The 17177-nt window shown below is 47.9% G+C and overlaps 1 protein-coding gene and 2 long non-coding RNA genes across 3 annotated transcripts; 2 read left to right on the top strand and 1 right to left on the bottom strand.

Annotated features, from left to right (window-relative positions):
* Window positions 1-784: 784 nt before the first annotated feature.
* On the bottom strand, window positions 785-5842 carry PHLDA1 (pleckstrin homology like domain family A member 1). Its single transcript, XM_077845548.1, is given in 3 exon segments — window positions 785-4523; window positions 4695-5641; window positions 5643-5842. Coding segments are annotated over 2 exon segments (1119 nt in total). The 5' UTR covers window positions 5828-5842; the 3' UTR covers window positions 785-4523; window positions 4695-4707.
* A 415-nt stretch (window positions 5843-6257) lies between these two features.
* On the top strand, window positions 6258-8085 carry LOC144282205 (uncharacterized). The gene is made up of 2 exons (XR_013350542.1): window positions 6258-6800; window positions 6967-8085. It is a non-coding gene; the product is annotated as an uncharacterized LOC144282205 (long non-coding RNA).
* A 3069-nt stretch (window positions 8086-11154) lies between these two features.
* LOC144282207 (uncharacterized) lies at window positions 11155-13909 on the top strand. Its single transcript, XR_013350546.1, has 2 exons — window positions 11155-11846; window positions 11936-13909. It is a non-coding gene; the product is annotated as an uncharacterized LOC144282207 (long non-coding RNA).
* Window positions 13910-17177: the final 3268 nt, after the last annotated feature.

Here is a 17177-nt window from a genome sequence, read left to right on the forward strand (position 1 = left end):
AAAAAACGAAGAAACAGCGGAGTAATAAAGCTATCACTGTAAGACTGTGCAAAGGACAAAAAAAAAATTGCCTTCCAATTCCACATTTGAAAGTCTTTTTTGAGATTTAATGTCTTTTAGATGCCAGTGGAGATTGTCTAAGAGTAAAGGTATGTTTTCCTTTAGAGAGTCAAGTCTCTCTTCTGCTTTCAACACAAAACAGGAAGCTTTAGAGAGAACCTGCTTGAAGAATGATTCTCTTAGAGCCAAGGCTTCACGCTCTCCAGGGACCTAGGACTCGAATCTGTCTGGAACTCGGAGGGAATTACCTTCAAAGTAATCACTGGAGACCATTTCTCATCCTCTGGGGTGCTATGGAAAATTCAACTCAGATTCATTAGCATTCTGAAAGCTAATTATTTCACCAAAAGACCTTAGGGAATTTCTCTATTTTATTAAAAGTTCCCAGGTAGGGGCACCTGGGTGGCTTAGTCGGTTAAGCGTCCAAGAGTCTTGATTTCAGCTCAGGTCATGATCCTGAGATCGAGCCCGTCGTGGGGTTCCACGCTCAGCTCGGCATTTGCTTGAGATGTTTTCTCTCCCTCTCCACCCACCACACCCCCCATACCCTCCCAGAATAAATAAATAAATAAGTCTTAAAAAAATAATTCCCCACCTCTAAAATGGCTCTTTTCTTCCCAGGATGTCCATGGCCTTTAGAACAGCCAAGCCCTTTAGAACCTTTCTCCCCCCGGAACGCATAGTGTACGTGCCGCGTTAACAAGGCCTCCGAATGGGGCACAGGTTGGTCATCACAATAGATACTTTATTTGAAGTGGAATGCATTTAAATATGAAAAATAAATCACATCTCCCCAAAGTCATTAGAGGCATATTTATACAAATTGCGACCACACTATTAAGTTCACAAATGTGATGCACTTTCTAAAGCATGTGGTACCTGGTGATGCTTGGTTTTCAGAAGCCGATACTTGCAAATTCTAAAACCTTAAGCGGAAGACGGATGGTGGAATGTAACGGACGGTAGTTTTATCCTTCCTCACAAAATAAATACAGTGATCTAGAAGGACCACGTATTATTGAACCCACCGCCCCCACCACCACCACCGGGCCTAACTGATCCCGGACAGGTCACTTCAGAGCAGGTGGCAGTAGGTCTCACCAGCTTTTATGCTTTTATGCAGATGCTTCCAGGGTCCTTCTGCCGCCTTCACTGTACCACAGGGGCCCTGCCCGGAAAACCCCGGTGGAGTCCTTCCTCCACTTGGCAGATGTCCTGCCGACAAAGTCACAGGCCGCCTTGTCATCCAACCTAGTGTAGCCCTAGATCCGTTCAACACTGCAGATCAAAAAGTTGCCCTTCGAATTGTGTCAAGTCTACAAAACCGATCTTTAAAACCCATTCAACAGAACTCCATGGGTAGTCCAGCTTAGGGTGCTTTAGGTAAACGTGTGCGTGTCTCTTGGGAGAGTCGCGGATGCACTGGACGTGAGCCCTGGGATTCCCACATTTTACGCTGCTGCTCGGGGTGGCTTCCTGGCAAAGCCCCAGCAGCGAGCTCGGCAGGTTCGAAAGAGGAGCCCGAGGGCCCCCAGGGCCCCAGGCCGGTTTTCACCTTCGAGGCTCGGGCTGCACTCAGTCTCAGGCCCTGTCCTCGGCCCTGGAGCCAAAGGCAAACCAAGTCACTTGCCCCGGGGACGGAAAACAGGCAACGTGCTGGACTCGCACTGGCCACAAGCTGGCCACGGTCAGGCCTGAGGCGAGGGGCCAAGGCGTGCTGCACCTGCTTGGGCCCAGGCCGTGACCCGGGTCCTGGGATCGAGGCCCACGTGGGCTCCCTGCGGGGAGCCTGCTTCCCCCTCTGCCTGGGTCTCTGCCTCTCTCTCTCTCTCTCTCTCATGAATACATAAATAAAATCTTTAAAAACACAATGACCTCGGGTGGTTTGTATCGCTTTCTTACAGAATATGGTACACTGGCCGCTGACACAGGGAGTGGCTTGCCTCTGTGTCCTGTGTGCTGCTTGTGCTGTTCTGAAAAAATGATCCAGCCACCCTGGGCTCAAAGTGTCAAACAACAAGACATCCTGTCCCCCTCCTTTCTCATTTCCGAGGTCTCACAGGTAAATGCTGAGAAGGGTTGAGGTGAGAGGGCTGCCGGGAGGGCCAGCGTGGGGGGACTGTCCCAGCAGACCAGGGACAGGGCCGCGGAGGGGCGGATGAAGGCCCCAGGAATCTGGAGGCCCCTTAACAGCCAGCCTCTGAGGGGAGAGGGGGCAGGAGAAATTCCAGCCCCGAAGGAAGCCTGGGCCTATTGTCTCCCTATTGTCTCCCACACGCTACCTCGCCTGTGCATAAGTGGACAACATACAAAGGCCTTTTAAGGGCCCCCAACAATGTTAATCTTAAAAATATTTGGTATGGATTGGACTTCTTTTTTTTATAGCACAAAAACTTGAGAGACAAAAACTACGGTTGAATCGGGGGCTATAGGGCCTGCGTATATTAAGACCATACAACGAGGCATTATCTAAAAAGCACAACCGTGGTTCGAGAGAAGCCGAAGCACAGTTAAGAACTCTTCAGATCTGTTGTCAGAACTGCCCGTCATACCCACACACATACCTACACGTATATGCACGTGTGTGTGTGCGTCTGTGTGTATCTATTTACGTTTCTGACCTTTGCAGCCTATTTCCAGAACTGTGACTTAGCCACTGGAAGTGGGAGTCCCTTAAGGTGTACTTGCTATTTGCCTGAGTTTGAACTCCCCCCCGCACCCACAACTTTTCAGATTAGAGTTGTAACCCCAAAATTCATCATTTAAATATTGTACTAGAAAGGAATTTGATCTCAACTCCTTTCTAGGTGGAAGGAGAATAGAGGTCTCTAGCACGGCCTTCTCTTTTCCTTTCTCGACTCTGCAACTTAGCAATGGCCTAGTAATACTGACCATTCAGTATTTGGATGCTGGAAAAATACTGATCAAGACTTTGTGAAAAAGATAATGGAAAACAGAGACCATCAATAAAGGCATGCAGATAGGAAGTGATTTTCAGCCCCAGGAGGATTTGGTATCAACTAGGGTTCTTTTTTAAGCCTAAGCAGCATCTGCCCTTGTGGATTTGGACCATCCTTTTGATTTGATACAGAAGAGGGTTTGTTCCACCTTTAAAAGCACATCCTCCCCCGCTGCTCCACCCCACCCCTCAGACTCCTGAACAAGTGGCTGCTAAAACAAGACTGGGTTGTTTTCTTACTGAAAATCCAGGCTTTATCCAGTCCTTCCTTTTTCAATGTCTGAGTTTAGCTAACCTAGCTACATGATATACGACCCTCATGTCTCACAGAGCAGTAAGAAGCAGAAGAGTTGGTTTCTCTGCTCAGCAGTATTTTCGGTATGAATACAAAAAAGCTAAGACTCCTAGTCCTTCGAAATATTTAAAATATCTATTTTAGATTATGAGATTCTAGAGTACATTTCTAGAATACAGTAAAAGGGTCAGAAAAGGTGTTCAAGTAGAGTGTGCAAAGCTCTCAGAGAAGGGTAATCTCTAGGGTGGGTAAGAGCACAAATGTTCGCTCCAACAAGTTGAACAGTTCTCTTCCCCCCCACCTCCACCCCCGCCCCGCTGTTTTTTTTTTTTTTTTGAAACGATGAAACGAAACGCCTAATGCACTCATACTCAGAAATCACAGAAGTCTCATTAGCCCCTTCAAACAGATGACATAAGCAAAGCTTTTCCTCCATTACATCAGCCCTACCATTTATTCAGGATACGCTCATCCTGCCATCAGTTGGGTTATGTGTTAAATATTTGGAATTAGATATCACTACTACAAATCTCCTTTTAGAAAAGGAATTAGATTTTCATAGTTATACGATTCCGAACACTGAGCTTTTGAAAACTTCTACTCGAAAGAAAATGTATGTCTAAGAAAAAAAAAAAATCTCAAAGTAAAAGCGAAGTAATATCACAGAGTTTAATTTCAACCACCTGGCAAAACAACGAAAGTGTCAGACCTTCTGGAAATGCCCTAGGAATAATGAATGTTTAACGTTTTCCCCTCCACCGCCCTTCTACTTTTTTTTTCTTTTCTTCTTTTCCAAGATTAGAGTTTACTAGGGAATAAGTTCTTGAAAATAGAGTTTCTTTCTTTTCTTTCTTTTTTCTTTTTTTTTTTCCTGGAAAATGGCCTACATTCAGAAATGTCTTAAAACAAGCATTTAAAAAAAAAGAACTAATAAATAATCATAAATCAAAATACATTAAAATAAAAATTACAGTACATCGTTGCTCCTAGAAGGTCCACCGTACTGGAAGATCCTCGCAAAGGTCCATAAATAGCGAGCCCTCGGGGCGGCAGGTGTCCTGCGCTGCGATGGGGGGCGCGGGGGGGCGAGGAGGAGACAGGGAGGCGTCCAGCTCCCGGGGCGAGCTCCCGGGGCGCGCGGGGCGGGGAGACGATTCTCAGGTGCAAGTGACGGTGCAAAGGTGCTCGTCCCACGTGTGGTCCTCGCACCTGGGAAGAAGCGAGCGGCGGGAGTCCGGGCTCCAGCCCCGGCCGCAGCAGGTGGCGCCCGCCCCGCCGCCCCCGCGCGTGGGCGCCGCCGCGGGGTCAGCGGGGTCAGGGGGGTCAGCGGCCTCCCTCCGCCCCCCGGGCCCGCGCACCTGCCCCCGCCGAGGCCCTTACCTGGGTGGCCCCTTCAGGCGGAGTTGGAGGTGCTGCGGAGCAGCCGGTGGCCGTGCGGCTGCGGGTGCGGGTGCGCGAGTGGGTGCGGGTGCGGGAGCGGGTGCGGGTGCGGGTGCAGCTGCTGCGGCTGCGGCGGCGGCGGCTTGGGTTGCGCCTGCGGGGGCTGCGGGGGCTGCGGGGGCGGCGGCTGCTGCTGCACCAGGTGCTGCTGCTTCTGCCGCGTGGACTTGACGGCCAGGATGGCCTGGCGGTTCTTGTACTGCACCATCTGCAGCGTGATCTCGGCGTTCCAGCCCTGGTCCTGCGGGCACCGAAAGTCGATCTCCTTGCCCTCGGCCATCACCACGGTGAAGTACATGTACTTGCCCTTGCGCTCCACGCAGTCCACGGTCTTCATGTTGGAGAAGTGCAGCTCCTTGAGCTTGCCCGGCGGCTCGAGGCTGGCGGCGGCGGGCGCTCCCGGCTGGGACGGCTCGGCCGGGCCGGGCCCCGGCTGCTGGGGCGGCGGCGGCGGCGGCGGCTGCTGCAGCTGCTTGGGCGGGATCAGCAGCAGCCCCTCCTCGGTGAGGATGCAGCACTTTTTCTTCCAGAGCTGCAGCAGGCCGTCGCTGCGCTTCTCCAGCACCCCCTCCTTCAGCGCCTTGCAGCCGCTGCTCTCCAGCATCCTCCCGGCATAGGCGGGGCCGCCGCCCGGCTCGGCCTCTCCGCTCCCCGCCGCCCGGGCCGGGGGCAGCAGCAGCAGCCGCGCGCCGTCCTCGCCCCAGCGGCTCCCGCGGCTCCCGCGGCCGCCCGGCCGGAGCGCGCACAGGAGGCCGAGGCGCAGCAGGCGCAGCGGGCGCAGCGGGCGCAGCGGGCGCAGCGGGAGCAGCGGGAGCAGCGGGCGCAGCGGCCCGGGCTCCGCGCGCAGGGGCAGCCGCGTCCTGGGGCGCAAGGTCCCGCCGCCGCGAGCCTCCGCCGTCCGCCCGCGAGCGCTCACCGAAGGGCACTGGCCGGGCCCCCCTCGCGGCGCTTTTCAATGAACCAGACCCCCACCCCCGAGTGACACCCAGCGGAAAAGGCGGCTCCCGGCGCCAGCCGCGCGGGGGAAAGCCCAGCTCCGAGACGCGCTCCGCCGCCGCCGCCGCGCGCCTCATTAGCCGGGGCCCCGCCGGGCCCGCCCCCGGCCCCGCCCAGACCCGCCCCCTCGTTAGCCGGGCCCCGCCCCCTCATTAGCCGGGCCCCGTCGAGGCCGCTTCCGGCCCCGCCCCCGAGGCCCCGCCCCCTCATTAGCCGGCCCCCGCCGAGCCCGCCCCCGAGGCCCCGCCCCCTCATTAGCCGGAAGCCCCGCCCCGCGCTTCTCATTAGCGGGGACCCGAGGCCGACCCCGGCCCCGCCCCTTGGCCCCGCCCCCGCCCCATTAGCCGGAAGCCCCGCCCCGCGCTTTTTATTAGCGGGGACCCGAGGCCGACCCCGGCCCCCCTTGGCCCCGCCCCCGCACCGCCTAAGCCGGGAGCCCCGCCCCCTCCGCGGCCCCGCCCCGCCTAAGCCGGGAGCCCCGCCCCCTCCGCGGCCCCGCCCCGCCCCCTCACCCCGCGCTCCCCGCCCGGCGCCGGCTGCCCGGACCCCAGTCCCAGGAACTCCTCGCCTCCGCCCAGCTGCAAGGCGACGAGTGCCCCGCCCGGGGGGCGCCGAGGCCGTCCTGCCGTCCCGCCCGGCCCCGGCCCCGGGCATCCGCGGGCTCCCGCAGGCTCCCGGGGAGCAGCGCCCGGCCCGGGCACTACCAGCCTCCCCTGGGCGGGCCGCCTCCCTCCGGCCTCGGGACGCCCCGTGACCTCAGGCCACCTGGGGGAGCCGGGGACGCTGTGCTAGCCCCGAGCCTCTCCTGCTCCTGCATTTTGCGTCTCTGCCCTGGCGAATGATGAGACCTCCGGGGGGGGGGGGTGCCCATCACGGCAGCGCAGCCCACCTGGCCCACCTGGCCCACCTGGCCCACCTGGCCGAGGGGACGAAGGCCTCCGCCCCACCCGCTGGCTCCCGAGGCCGAACAAGCAAAGAATCGAGGAGGAGCTCGGGGAACGAGACCCCCCATCCTCCGCGTCCCGCTGAAGATTCCGCCCTTACTCCGAGGTAACTGAAAACCCAGAACTTACAACGGGGGGGGGGGGGGGGGCTGACTCTTAACAGGGGGAACAAGGCCCCGCAAACGGGGCAGGTGCAGCGAGCCCTGAGCCCCGCGGACTTGCACTCGGCAGGCCCTCTGAGCCCCCGGTTGCCCCGCCAGACCGTCTTGCAGGGGGAGAGGCAATCACTGAGGTCCTACAAAGATTTCTACCAAGACCAAGCTTTAAAGGACGCGCAGTTCCGCGCACCAGTGACCAGCCTGCACCTCCGCCACCTCGGCTCCCCCCTGCCTTCCTGGGACGCGTGGGCATCCCCGAGGATCTCTACCAGGACCGGCTGCTCTTCGCTTTAACAGGAAGCCAGTCGTCAGCTCACCTGGAGAGGGGGGCGTGCGACTCGGTTTCGGAGGGCAGGTGTAGTTGAGAAAGGCATTTCATGCGGAAAAGGGATACAAATCTGGGTGAAAAAACGAAATGTTAAATCTTAAGTGCAAGCCATTTCCTTAAGAGAAAATATGTTCTCTAACCTGCAGGCAGGATGCAGCACATGCATCCTCAATTACTTTGAAACCCCTGGAAAGCAGCAGGATTTTTCAAAAGCACGTGTTTTATCCTGCTTTGCCACTCAATTTCCAGCCTGCAGAGTGCATGGATTATTGGAAATCTCAGGAGTGTAGGAAATCTCTCAGTGACAACCTGGCTCTATTTTCAACAGTCACAACCAATTCATAAAAAATAGCCATGGGTTTTTTTTAAAGACAATAAATTAAGACACCCACAAAAATGTATAGGGAATAAGTGTTCCCCGACATACCACAACTTTGGCCGTAGATATGAAACCCTACAAAATGTGACAAGTTATTAGAGTTTCTAAAGCAAACTAATGAAATCACTGCTTTGGGAAACCAATCTGAAAAGGCGGATTCCAACCGTGTATTCCAGCTGTCCACATCATGTGGTCCATGAGCAGCCTCTGAGAGTGGATTATCTGCCCCTCTTGGAGAGTTCTCTTGGCCTCAAGGACATAGCTCCCAATTTTCCTTCTACCTCCTGGATCAGTCTCGCTATCCTCTACAGGTTCCTCTTCCCCCTCATTCTTGTATTCACGGAGTGCTTCACTAGAGGGAAGAATCTAAGGGGATTTTAGGCTGTGGAATTATAGGATTCTTACAGCTTCTGCTATTAATTTGAAAAATATTGCTCTGGATAGGAAGGAGTCCAACATAGGTTTATATGTGATTTCTTAAATTCCTGCATGAAACTGGTTCAATAAAGATCTGCAGTTAAAACCATGGTTTTTTGTTTTTTTTTTTTTAACGTCTTGGGGTTTTGTTTTTAAACTTTAGCAGCCTTGTTTTATGTTTCAGGCCAGTAATTATGAAAAATCTTTTTATTCTTCTCTACAGTACCACTTGGATAATAAAGAATTCAAGTATTATGTGCTCCCAAACCTATCTCCCTCCCCACCCTGAACTGCTCTACCTGCAGCTCCTTTCTCACAGTTGATGGCCAATCCCACCTGTACAATTGCTCAGGCCAAAAAGCTTGTTCCAGTATTGCCCTTAAAACAAGTTAAGAGGCCCTATCCAGAGCCCTGAGCTTTAGAGGAGTTGAAATGACTTGCCTATCTGGAGTTCATACTCATTCTAGACCAACTCTAGGTACTCAGGATTCCAAATACCCTGCCTAGATGGCCCCCACTATTGCCAAGGAACGCATTCCATCGGTGTGTGCACTACTGTAGGAGGGGGGTGGGCAGATTTTGAGCATGCAGGCTGGGACACCCATATAAATGAGCCATATCATTCAGACGGGAATAAGGAGAGAAGGGCTGAGGATCAGCTCTCCCTCTCAAGAAACATCCTTGCACTAGACTTTAAGATAAATCTGGTTAGGCGCTTACAAAGATCTTTGTCAAGATAGGCACGCTGAACATACTTTCATTTTTACAGAGCTTTTAAATATTTAACCATTTGTGTCTCCGCTGCATTCTTGCCCCGGGACTGCAAATATTTAGAAGCATACCTGCCCTGTAGTATATCCTTTACGTATTTTCTCTTGATACCCAACCCACAAATTGAGTCAGGAAATTCCAGCAGAAGCCTCCCAACTATGTGTTCTATCAGAGTCATCCCACATTCTCCAAGTCTGCTTGAATGTCATCTCAATAAGGCCTATCCTAATCACTAAAACTGCAACCACCCCATTCCCCTTAATTTTCCCCATAGTATGTATTATCTCCTAGCATCTACTGAATAGTTTATTGTGCCGTAGGTTCAGTTCCTCCTCAAAAAGGCAAGAACCATTGTTTTGATAGGTCCCAACCACCCTGTGTAATTCTTGGCACACAGTAGGAGCTCAATATATGTAGAAATTTAAACTAAATCAAAAGCCTATCAGCCATGAAAAGAAAATCCATGTCTTCAAAGGCTGACGCATTTTTCATAATGTATCCTTTCAAAAACTTTCAAGCTGTAAGAGACCATGAAAAAACTCTCCAAACTTGCCATACCAATATGCATTTGGTATAATCTTTTAAAAGGAATAAATACTACATATGCTAGGCTTTTCTCTAGATCTCAAATGCTATATCCTATATAGATGCTATCTAAAATAAGTCCTACAAACTTTTCCGAGCAACATGCAATCTAATATTATGAGAGGTATTTCTACAAACTATCATCCTATTGGTTTCTAGTTAAGAGTAAACAAAAGGATGGAGAAACAATAGTTGAACAGCGTTGACAGCAGTTTCTCCTACCTGGCAAATAGCCAAATACTGGTTTAAAAAGTCCTCTAATCAATACCAAAGACATTTAATAGAACTTGGTAATTATTAATTAATAACTGTTTACTTTCATTTACGACTTGATTACATGACAAAAAACTATCAGCTTCCTAATTTGCAATACACAGTAGACTCTCAGAGCAATGATTATTAAAGACTGAACCTCTCAGCAAGGTTCAATTATTTTTCAAAAAATAGCTAAAATCCCAGTGACCTATGAAAATGGTTTAGTCTGAGCAGCACATAAAGGTCCACATTCAGCCTGCAATTTAGGCATTTTAGCCATTCATTTTAAAATACTGTTCGGCAGAAAAACCTTTTGAAGACTAATCTCCAAAATGCCTAGTTGAAAAGGTTAAATATTAACTCTCAGGTACAGATCTATCCACACTTCTTAGGTTCCTCCACTTACCTACCCGCCTTTCTCACCTCACTAGTTGATGAAGTGATGCCTCCTAGTGTCCAATGTGTAGAACACAGCGCAGAACAAGTCAGAATAGCAGAGGCTGTTTGTTGCTCTCTATTCACAGCTTTAAAAACTATTACAATCCCTTTGTGGTTCAGCCGTTGCCAAGCAGCTATCGCTGCCCTTTCTGCCAATAGCCTAATTCAGGTTTCTCTCTCATTTCGTCTTGTAACAGGCTAACCACCTGAATCTCCACCATTCCATACGTTACATTGCTGCCAGTTCTCTTCTTAGGAGGATATAAAACTTAGTTACCTTTCATTGTATAGGAACGTTAGAACTCCTCAGAAGTCCTACTTGCCTTTACAATTTTTTTAAAAAGATTTATTTATTTATGAGCGAGAGAGAGAGAGAAAGGCAGAGACACAGGAGGAGGTTGAAGCAGGCTCCATGCCGGGAGTCCGACTCAGGACTTGATCCCGGGACTCCAGGATCATGCCCTGGGGTGAAGGCAGGCACCAAACCGCTGAGCCACCCAGGGATCCCCTTCCTTTACAACTTACCTTCCACTGAACCTTATATTAGTTTCAGTCACTTATCTGTGCACCTTTCTTCACCAATCTTTTCCAACTGTTATCAAAAGTTTTGTTTTCCAAAAGCCAATTCACACCTCACAGCTTAGATTTCTTTTGGCGGAGTGGACTCCCCTCCCTAACCATATCCCACTACTTCTCATCTGATCAGTAGTTAACATCTTAGTGTTTTTATCATTGTACCTAGCCACATAGTGGATCATGCTAAAGCTTGAGGATGGTGCTGGCAGACAGCACTTAAAGGAGTCTAAATGTTAATTCTGGCTGAAATTGTGTTATTCAAAATAGAGAAGGCAGGCTGAAGACACTTTTTTGAAGATGTCCAACAAGTTAACGGAGTTCAGGAGCCTGTTAATGCATTAAGGTAATATTAGCTTTGAAATGACAAATGAAAGTGAGTGGATGAAACGGAGCTGGGATCCAGCTCTCTTCTTTTTGTCATCAATTCAGAATCGAGGAGATCGATTTGAGCCAAGTAAGGCAGCCCAATGAAGGAAGGTTAGGAGGGTATGAGAATCTTGCTTGGGTGTTTTAAACAGCCCCACAAAGTATTGATACAATTGGCAGTGTCAGTAGAGAAGCGTCAGGTAGTCCAGGGACTGTGACAACACTGGTGGACGGTTTTGAATTGGAGCATTGCCCTGGCTGAACAGCATCCAAACCTCTGCCTTCACTACGAGCCCATGAGCCCTAGCATCCTTTCCTAAGTCCACTTCCACTCAAACCAGGTAAATGCTCCTGTTGTTTACAACTCAAACGTCTGCTAGCCACCTGGCAAGTCTCTCCACTCACGGGACTGGATTCCAAGGAGGACTCCCTCTTTCGCAGTCTTCTAGTACAACACAGCACACAGTCTAAGACACAGACGCTTTAATCCGATCATTATTGAAAGGCTTTTTGTTAGGCTTCAGAGGAAAGCAGAAGCTGTGTCGAAAATGCTTCCCCAAAATCCAGGGATGAAGGAAAACAGATGGGATGACAACCCTGCTTGCGCGCGGTGACCGGCGCGGTTGCTTCGGAAGAGGCGTGCAGGCTGCGGGCCAAGGACGGGAGGGCGGACGGGAGGGCAGACGCGGCGGCAGAGAACAGCACGCACGGGGTGACACGGGGTGACGGGCGCCAGAGAAGAGTGAAGGGAGCACAAAGAGCTGTGTGGCAGCCCTGCCCCAAAAAGGCGCAGATACTTTTAGCAAAGACCGAATCCAGGAAGCCTCTTCACGGCAAGCTCCGACCTGCCAGCGACCCCCCAGGAACACGAGTCTCACGGTAACGGAACAAAACTCCCCTTCAGCTCCTCAGCTGCAACTACCGGGTTTAAGTAAATCCGCGGAGTAACCAGGACCGTCCCTTCACAGGTCAGACCCGGACGTTCGGCGATGGTCGTCCCCCGGGAGACCCCGTTTACACGGTCACCTCAGCCAGCCTCGGCCTGACCGGAGTACCCGTTTCCAAGGACAGCAGCAAGCACAGTGACGCGAAACGCCTCGGATGAAGGACAGGGCTCTGGCCAAAACGCCTCCTTTGGGCTGCATTCCCGAACCTTACTGGGGCCTGCCTACCTATTTCTGAGATACAGTTGCTGCTTTCTATGTTCCAGGACACCCTTGGTCAAACCACCTTTTTCTAAACCTCAAGGTCTACAATACATGGGACCAGCGTGTGGTCATCTTAACCTTCCTCCCCCTCCAGCTCCTTCAGCTCTAGATGTCCAGGTCTCCCTCTGGTGCCGTAACCAGGAATCACAGGCTCTTCTTTGAAGAGGACTCGATGCTGACAGTCTTTTGCCTCCTTCAGTCCAGTCCCACTGCTGCCTCAAAGCTGGCCGAGATGGGTAAGAGCACAGCAGCCATTCCCACCAATTAAGCAAGGGGGTGGGGTGAGGATAGAAGCTGTATGCCAAGGACAGCAGAAGCCTCTTCGAGAACTATGAAGCTCCCAAACCAGCCCCAGAGCCTACGTTTACTTACATTTAGAAGAAAACCCCTTGTAACCCACGTTGCATTTGGTTCGTTGTTCAGCCAACATGTATGAAAACCACAAGGGGCAGCATATCCGAAGGCTGTTTAGAATTAATCCAGATTAACTCTATGTACTCTAATATATTTGATATTCTGAAATCGCCAGCTTAATCAAAGTGCCTACTTAACCACTAGTGCGCACAGAATTAGCTGCAAGGCAGCCCGTGAAGACTTCTCAGGGTGGGTAGGAACACAGACAGAGGCCAAACATGTGAACGGCCTACTGGCTCCAACAAGAGACCAATGGTGAGCACGTGTTAAAGTTCTTAAAATTCTACCTTTACATACAAAGAGGGAATAATTACCATCCTCAAGTATAAAGATTAAATAAAGATTAGCTCTATTATCTTAAATGGGTACATATCTGGATCTTTCAAAAATGATTAGGATCTAGAATGCTGACGCAATACAGCAGTGTTTTCCTCTGAACTCCTTACAATATATTATACCTCACCTTTAAAAATAAATCTAGGGGATCCCTGGGTGGTTCAGCAGTTTAACGCCTGCCTTTGGCCCGGGACACGATCCTGGAGTCCCAGGATCGAGTCCCACGTTGGGCTCCCTGCGTGGAACCTGTGTCTCCCTCTGCCTGGGTCTCTGCCTCTCTATCATGAATAAATAAACTCTTTAAAAAAATAAAAAATAAAAATAAATCTATACTTGATGGTCACCTTATACTTAACATTTAAGATTTCTTTGCTAATCAATCGACATGTTTATGATTATGAATGACCTAATTACGTGTACATTTAAGAATCTCAATCGTCCACAATAGTCAAACGATAAAGATTCTAATACGATAAAGTAAAAACACTCATTCTCCATTAACAGGCATACAACGTATAATTTAAACTTTGTAGGTTCTGTTCATCTTGAAAAACTGTTGTAAAAAAAAAAAAAACTGTTGCAGCCAACGGTTTTCATAAAAGTAAAAGAATTGTGGCCATTTTAAGAATTCAGTTCCTCATCCAAAATCTTATCATTCCTCCAGGAAGACACAGTCCCCTTCCAGAAGTAAACCTGGGTAGGTTTGTGACTATAACCAAAATAATTTAGAAATGAGGACTTCCCAGGTTAGGTGATAAAAAGATGCAACTTTTGCCTAAGGCTTGGAACCCGGCTCCTCTACTCTAAGGCCCGTATCTAGGTAAGCATCTGGCTACATCCCAGGCGAGGTCTCATCCAACATCAACCACCTCCTGTGCATGATTCCAGTCCCCGCCCTTCAAAGGCTGCCCCTCGTGCGGCTCATTACAACAGAAATGAACTATAACCAAGTCAACAAAATAAATCTTGTCCATGTTCTGAGAATGGTTTTGTTATTCAGTACTAAGTAACTGCGACTATGGATACTTTCCAGGATTTCACAGAACCACTGGGTTTTACAGAGTACGCACAATCGAGTTTTGGTTTACGATTTCCTCAATAGAAGCCAAGCAGTATGTAGGAATTTGACGACAAAGGACTTTTAGAGCATCTTGGTGGGCTCAGGAGACTGAACTACTGAGAATCCATCATTTTATCTTGCCACATGACCTCAGGAGAATGACCCGGTACGGCCAAGTTAAGTCCTAATTGATCTACACGTACAAAAATTTGCTTTCCACCTCTATCTTCCAGGCCCAGTATTACAAGTTAGGAAATCCGACAGTGAGCATGCATCCCGAGCTACTTCTTAAACTGGCAGAACCAGTTCAGAACTGAAGGACCAGAGTAGGTATTAGATCAATGAAACCGGGCAGCTGGGTGGCTCAGCTGTTTAGTGCCACCTTAAGCCCAGGGCCTGATCCTAGAGTCCGGGGTTAGAGTCCCATGTCGGGCTCCTTGCATGGAGCCTGCTTCTCCCTCTGCCTGTGTCTCTGCCCCTCTCTCTCTCATGAATAAATAAAATCTTTAAAATAAATAAATGAATCAATGAAAAAGAGGATCTGTGTTAAGTGAGACATGCACAAAAGACCAGTGGCAGGAAGAAGGTGAAAGAAAAGGCAGCCACGCAGAACTGAAATAGCACAAATGCAGGTTAGACAGGCTGGGTTGTTGATACTCAGGTTGTTCTCAAGATTGCAGGCCCGCTCAACCAAGCCAATTGAATAGCAAAAAGGCCAGATCCAGCTTCTGGTTTTGCAACTTAAATCAACTAGCCTAATCCCAGTCTATAACATCACATCTGATTCCAAAACAGACACCCGCTCTCATCGTCCGCCTCTTGGTTATCTATCTGTCACAATGTCCGGAGCTCTAAATAAAAATTAGGGATGGAGAAGATGGGCTGAACAACAACAGCTTGGGCGTTTGGGGCATTCATGTCTAAAGACTATCAGACTTCATTTAATTTTACTCTAGATCATTCCTGGATAGGAGTCAGGGCCAAAACATAGTATAAGAAAATGTATGAAAAAAACAGGTAATGAGATTTTTAAGAACTAGCTGACTTTAGAGAATAAATCATTCTTTTCCATTTTAGTTTTACATCAAAACTTTTTGAAATGGGGGAAATGGTTTATATTCTCAGCCTTAGTCTCTGTTCTTTTGTACACCAAATAGGACACCCTTTAGCCAAGAGACATTTTACCTTTAGAAACACAACAACAAAAAAGCCCAACTAGTTTTAAAATTCACTGCAAAAACCAATTTAAGAGAGGATTCCAACCGCAAGTTCTGGATTTTGTTTAGGAAGTTTACTATATGCTCATTATTTATGTATCAGGTTGTAAGCACTAGAAGCACTAATGTGTTCTCAGTAGTGCTCACCACAATCTACACCAAACAAGGAGGTTGAATGAACAGTGGCAGGTGAACCCCAGAACCTGTATTTAACCATTCTACCACCAAATGCATTAACGGTTTTATTCCCACATGCATTTAAAAAATGATAGTTCATCACTTGTTTAGGGACTATACAACTTCTTTTCCATTTTTATCCATGGTTTTAAATTCCTATAGAGCAACCTCATTCACAATTCTCATTCCTGAGTCCATTCTCATTCCTAATGAACAAATATGACTGGAGGAAGGCTGGGAAAAAGTCCTACTGTGTTGGATTAACTTGGAGACATTCAGTGTGTAATTCAGTTTTTAATCTATGTTCACTGGTACACACAAATTGATTGCACAACTAACACTGCTTGTACTGATCCTGTAAGAATGTCTTCATAATGAGGAAAAAACAGCATTTAAAGGGTAAAAGGACATGATGCCTGCAACTGTCAAATAGTTTAGAAAAAATGTGTCTAAATGTATGCTTCAGAATACACAGCTATACTTAGCAAAATCCAACACAACACTGTGATGTAAGAATACACAAGAATTCTTTCAACTGTATTTTCAGAGTTATAGTATCTATCATGTCTTAGTTTAAAAACTGCCTTCATGGGAGGGTCATCTTCACTTGAAATACTCTGAATAGATGGTTTTTAGTGTTTTAAACCCTTTAAAACTTCTGTGGCTACGTCTTCCATGGCTTGGCCCCAAGCTTGTATCTCCATCCATTTATAAACACCTTGATTGTGTCCGAGATTGTCCTACCTCAGGATTTTCAGGGTTTTCTCCAGACCTTCACTTGAACTGCTCTCCACTCAAAGGATCCATCTTTGGATCTACACAAATTCCTACCCCTCTTTGAAATTCTAGCTAAAAAGCTGTCACCTAAGTTTTTGAGTCTACTTTATCACTCCATGAAAAACTTTTCGGAGCCACAATTACCTAACTTCATTATGAATAACAAAATTAAGACTATCAATATCACTAACTCTTGATATGAGATCTGTCAATTTCTGGCACTTTCGATCACTCATCCCCAGTTCTTTCTTAGTTTTTAAGTTTAAACTACACAAGGAACTAAAAACTCCATTCACCTTAAGCAACATTTTCTCCTTTCAAAATAAAACTCAGAACAAGTAAGAGATCTGCAAAAGCTACAAACTCTCAATTTCTTAGTTTTCTCAATATGAAAATTAAGCAACTGAATTAATGACTTATTTCCTGCTGGCAATTTATTATTTCTAAATTGTTATATTCCATTTCTCACCTATTTTACATGTAAGATAATTACTCAATACCTTCATTTTTTTAATGGAAAAACCTAAAAGTACAGAATATTAAATGGAAGAAACACAAGATACAAAGTATATAGTATTTTTTGAAAATATAATTAATACATCAATTAAAATTTTCTCATGGATAAACACTCATCCTTAAAATAATTTCACACTCCAACAAAGATATTTCCATTTCTCAGAAGTCACATAAGTGATCCCTAATTAGTCCACGACCTTGGTTTTTTAATCCAAGTTATATTCTGATATCTGGATTTTTAAACCTGTATACAAAATCACTACTATACATCTGTAAGTTAATCTCATCATTATCATTTACATTTACTTTTCAGCTATTAGACTTAGTGCTTTAAGTAGCAAATTACCTAAGTTATGAACACATATTTTCAAAACAAAATCCAGTTCACAATTACCAAGAATATATACAGTGCAGGAAGATTTAAAAAAAAAAACAAAACAAAAAAAACACTAAAGTAGCATAGGATTTCTCATTCCGAAGGTTCCTATTAAGAACATATACTTCT

This window comes from Canis aureus, chromosome 13 (genome assembly GCF_053574225.1).
Source record: "Canis aureus isolate CA01 chromosome 13, VMU_Caureus_v.1.0, whole genome shotgun sequence".
NCBI classification, from domain to species: domain Eukaryota; kingdom Metazoa; phylum Chordata; class Mammalia; order Carnivora; family Canidae; genus Canis; species Canis aureus.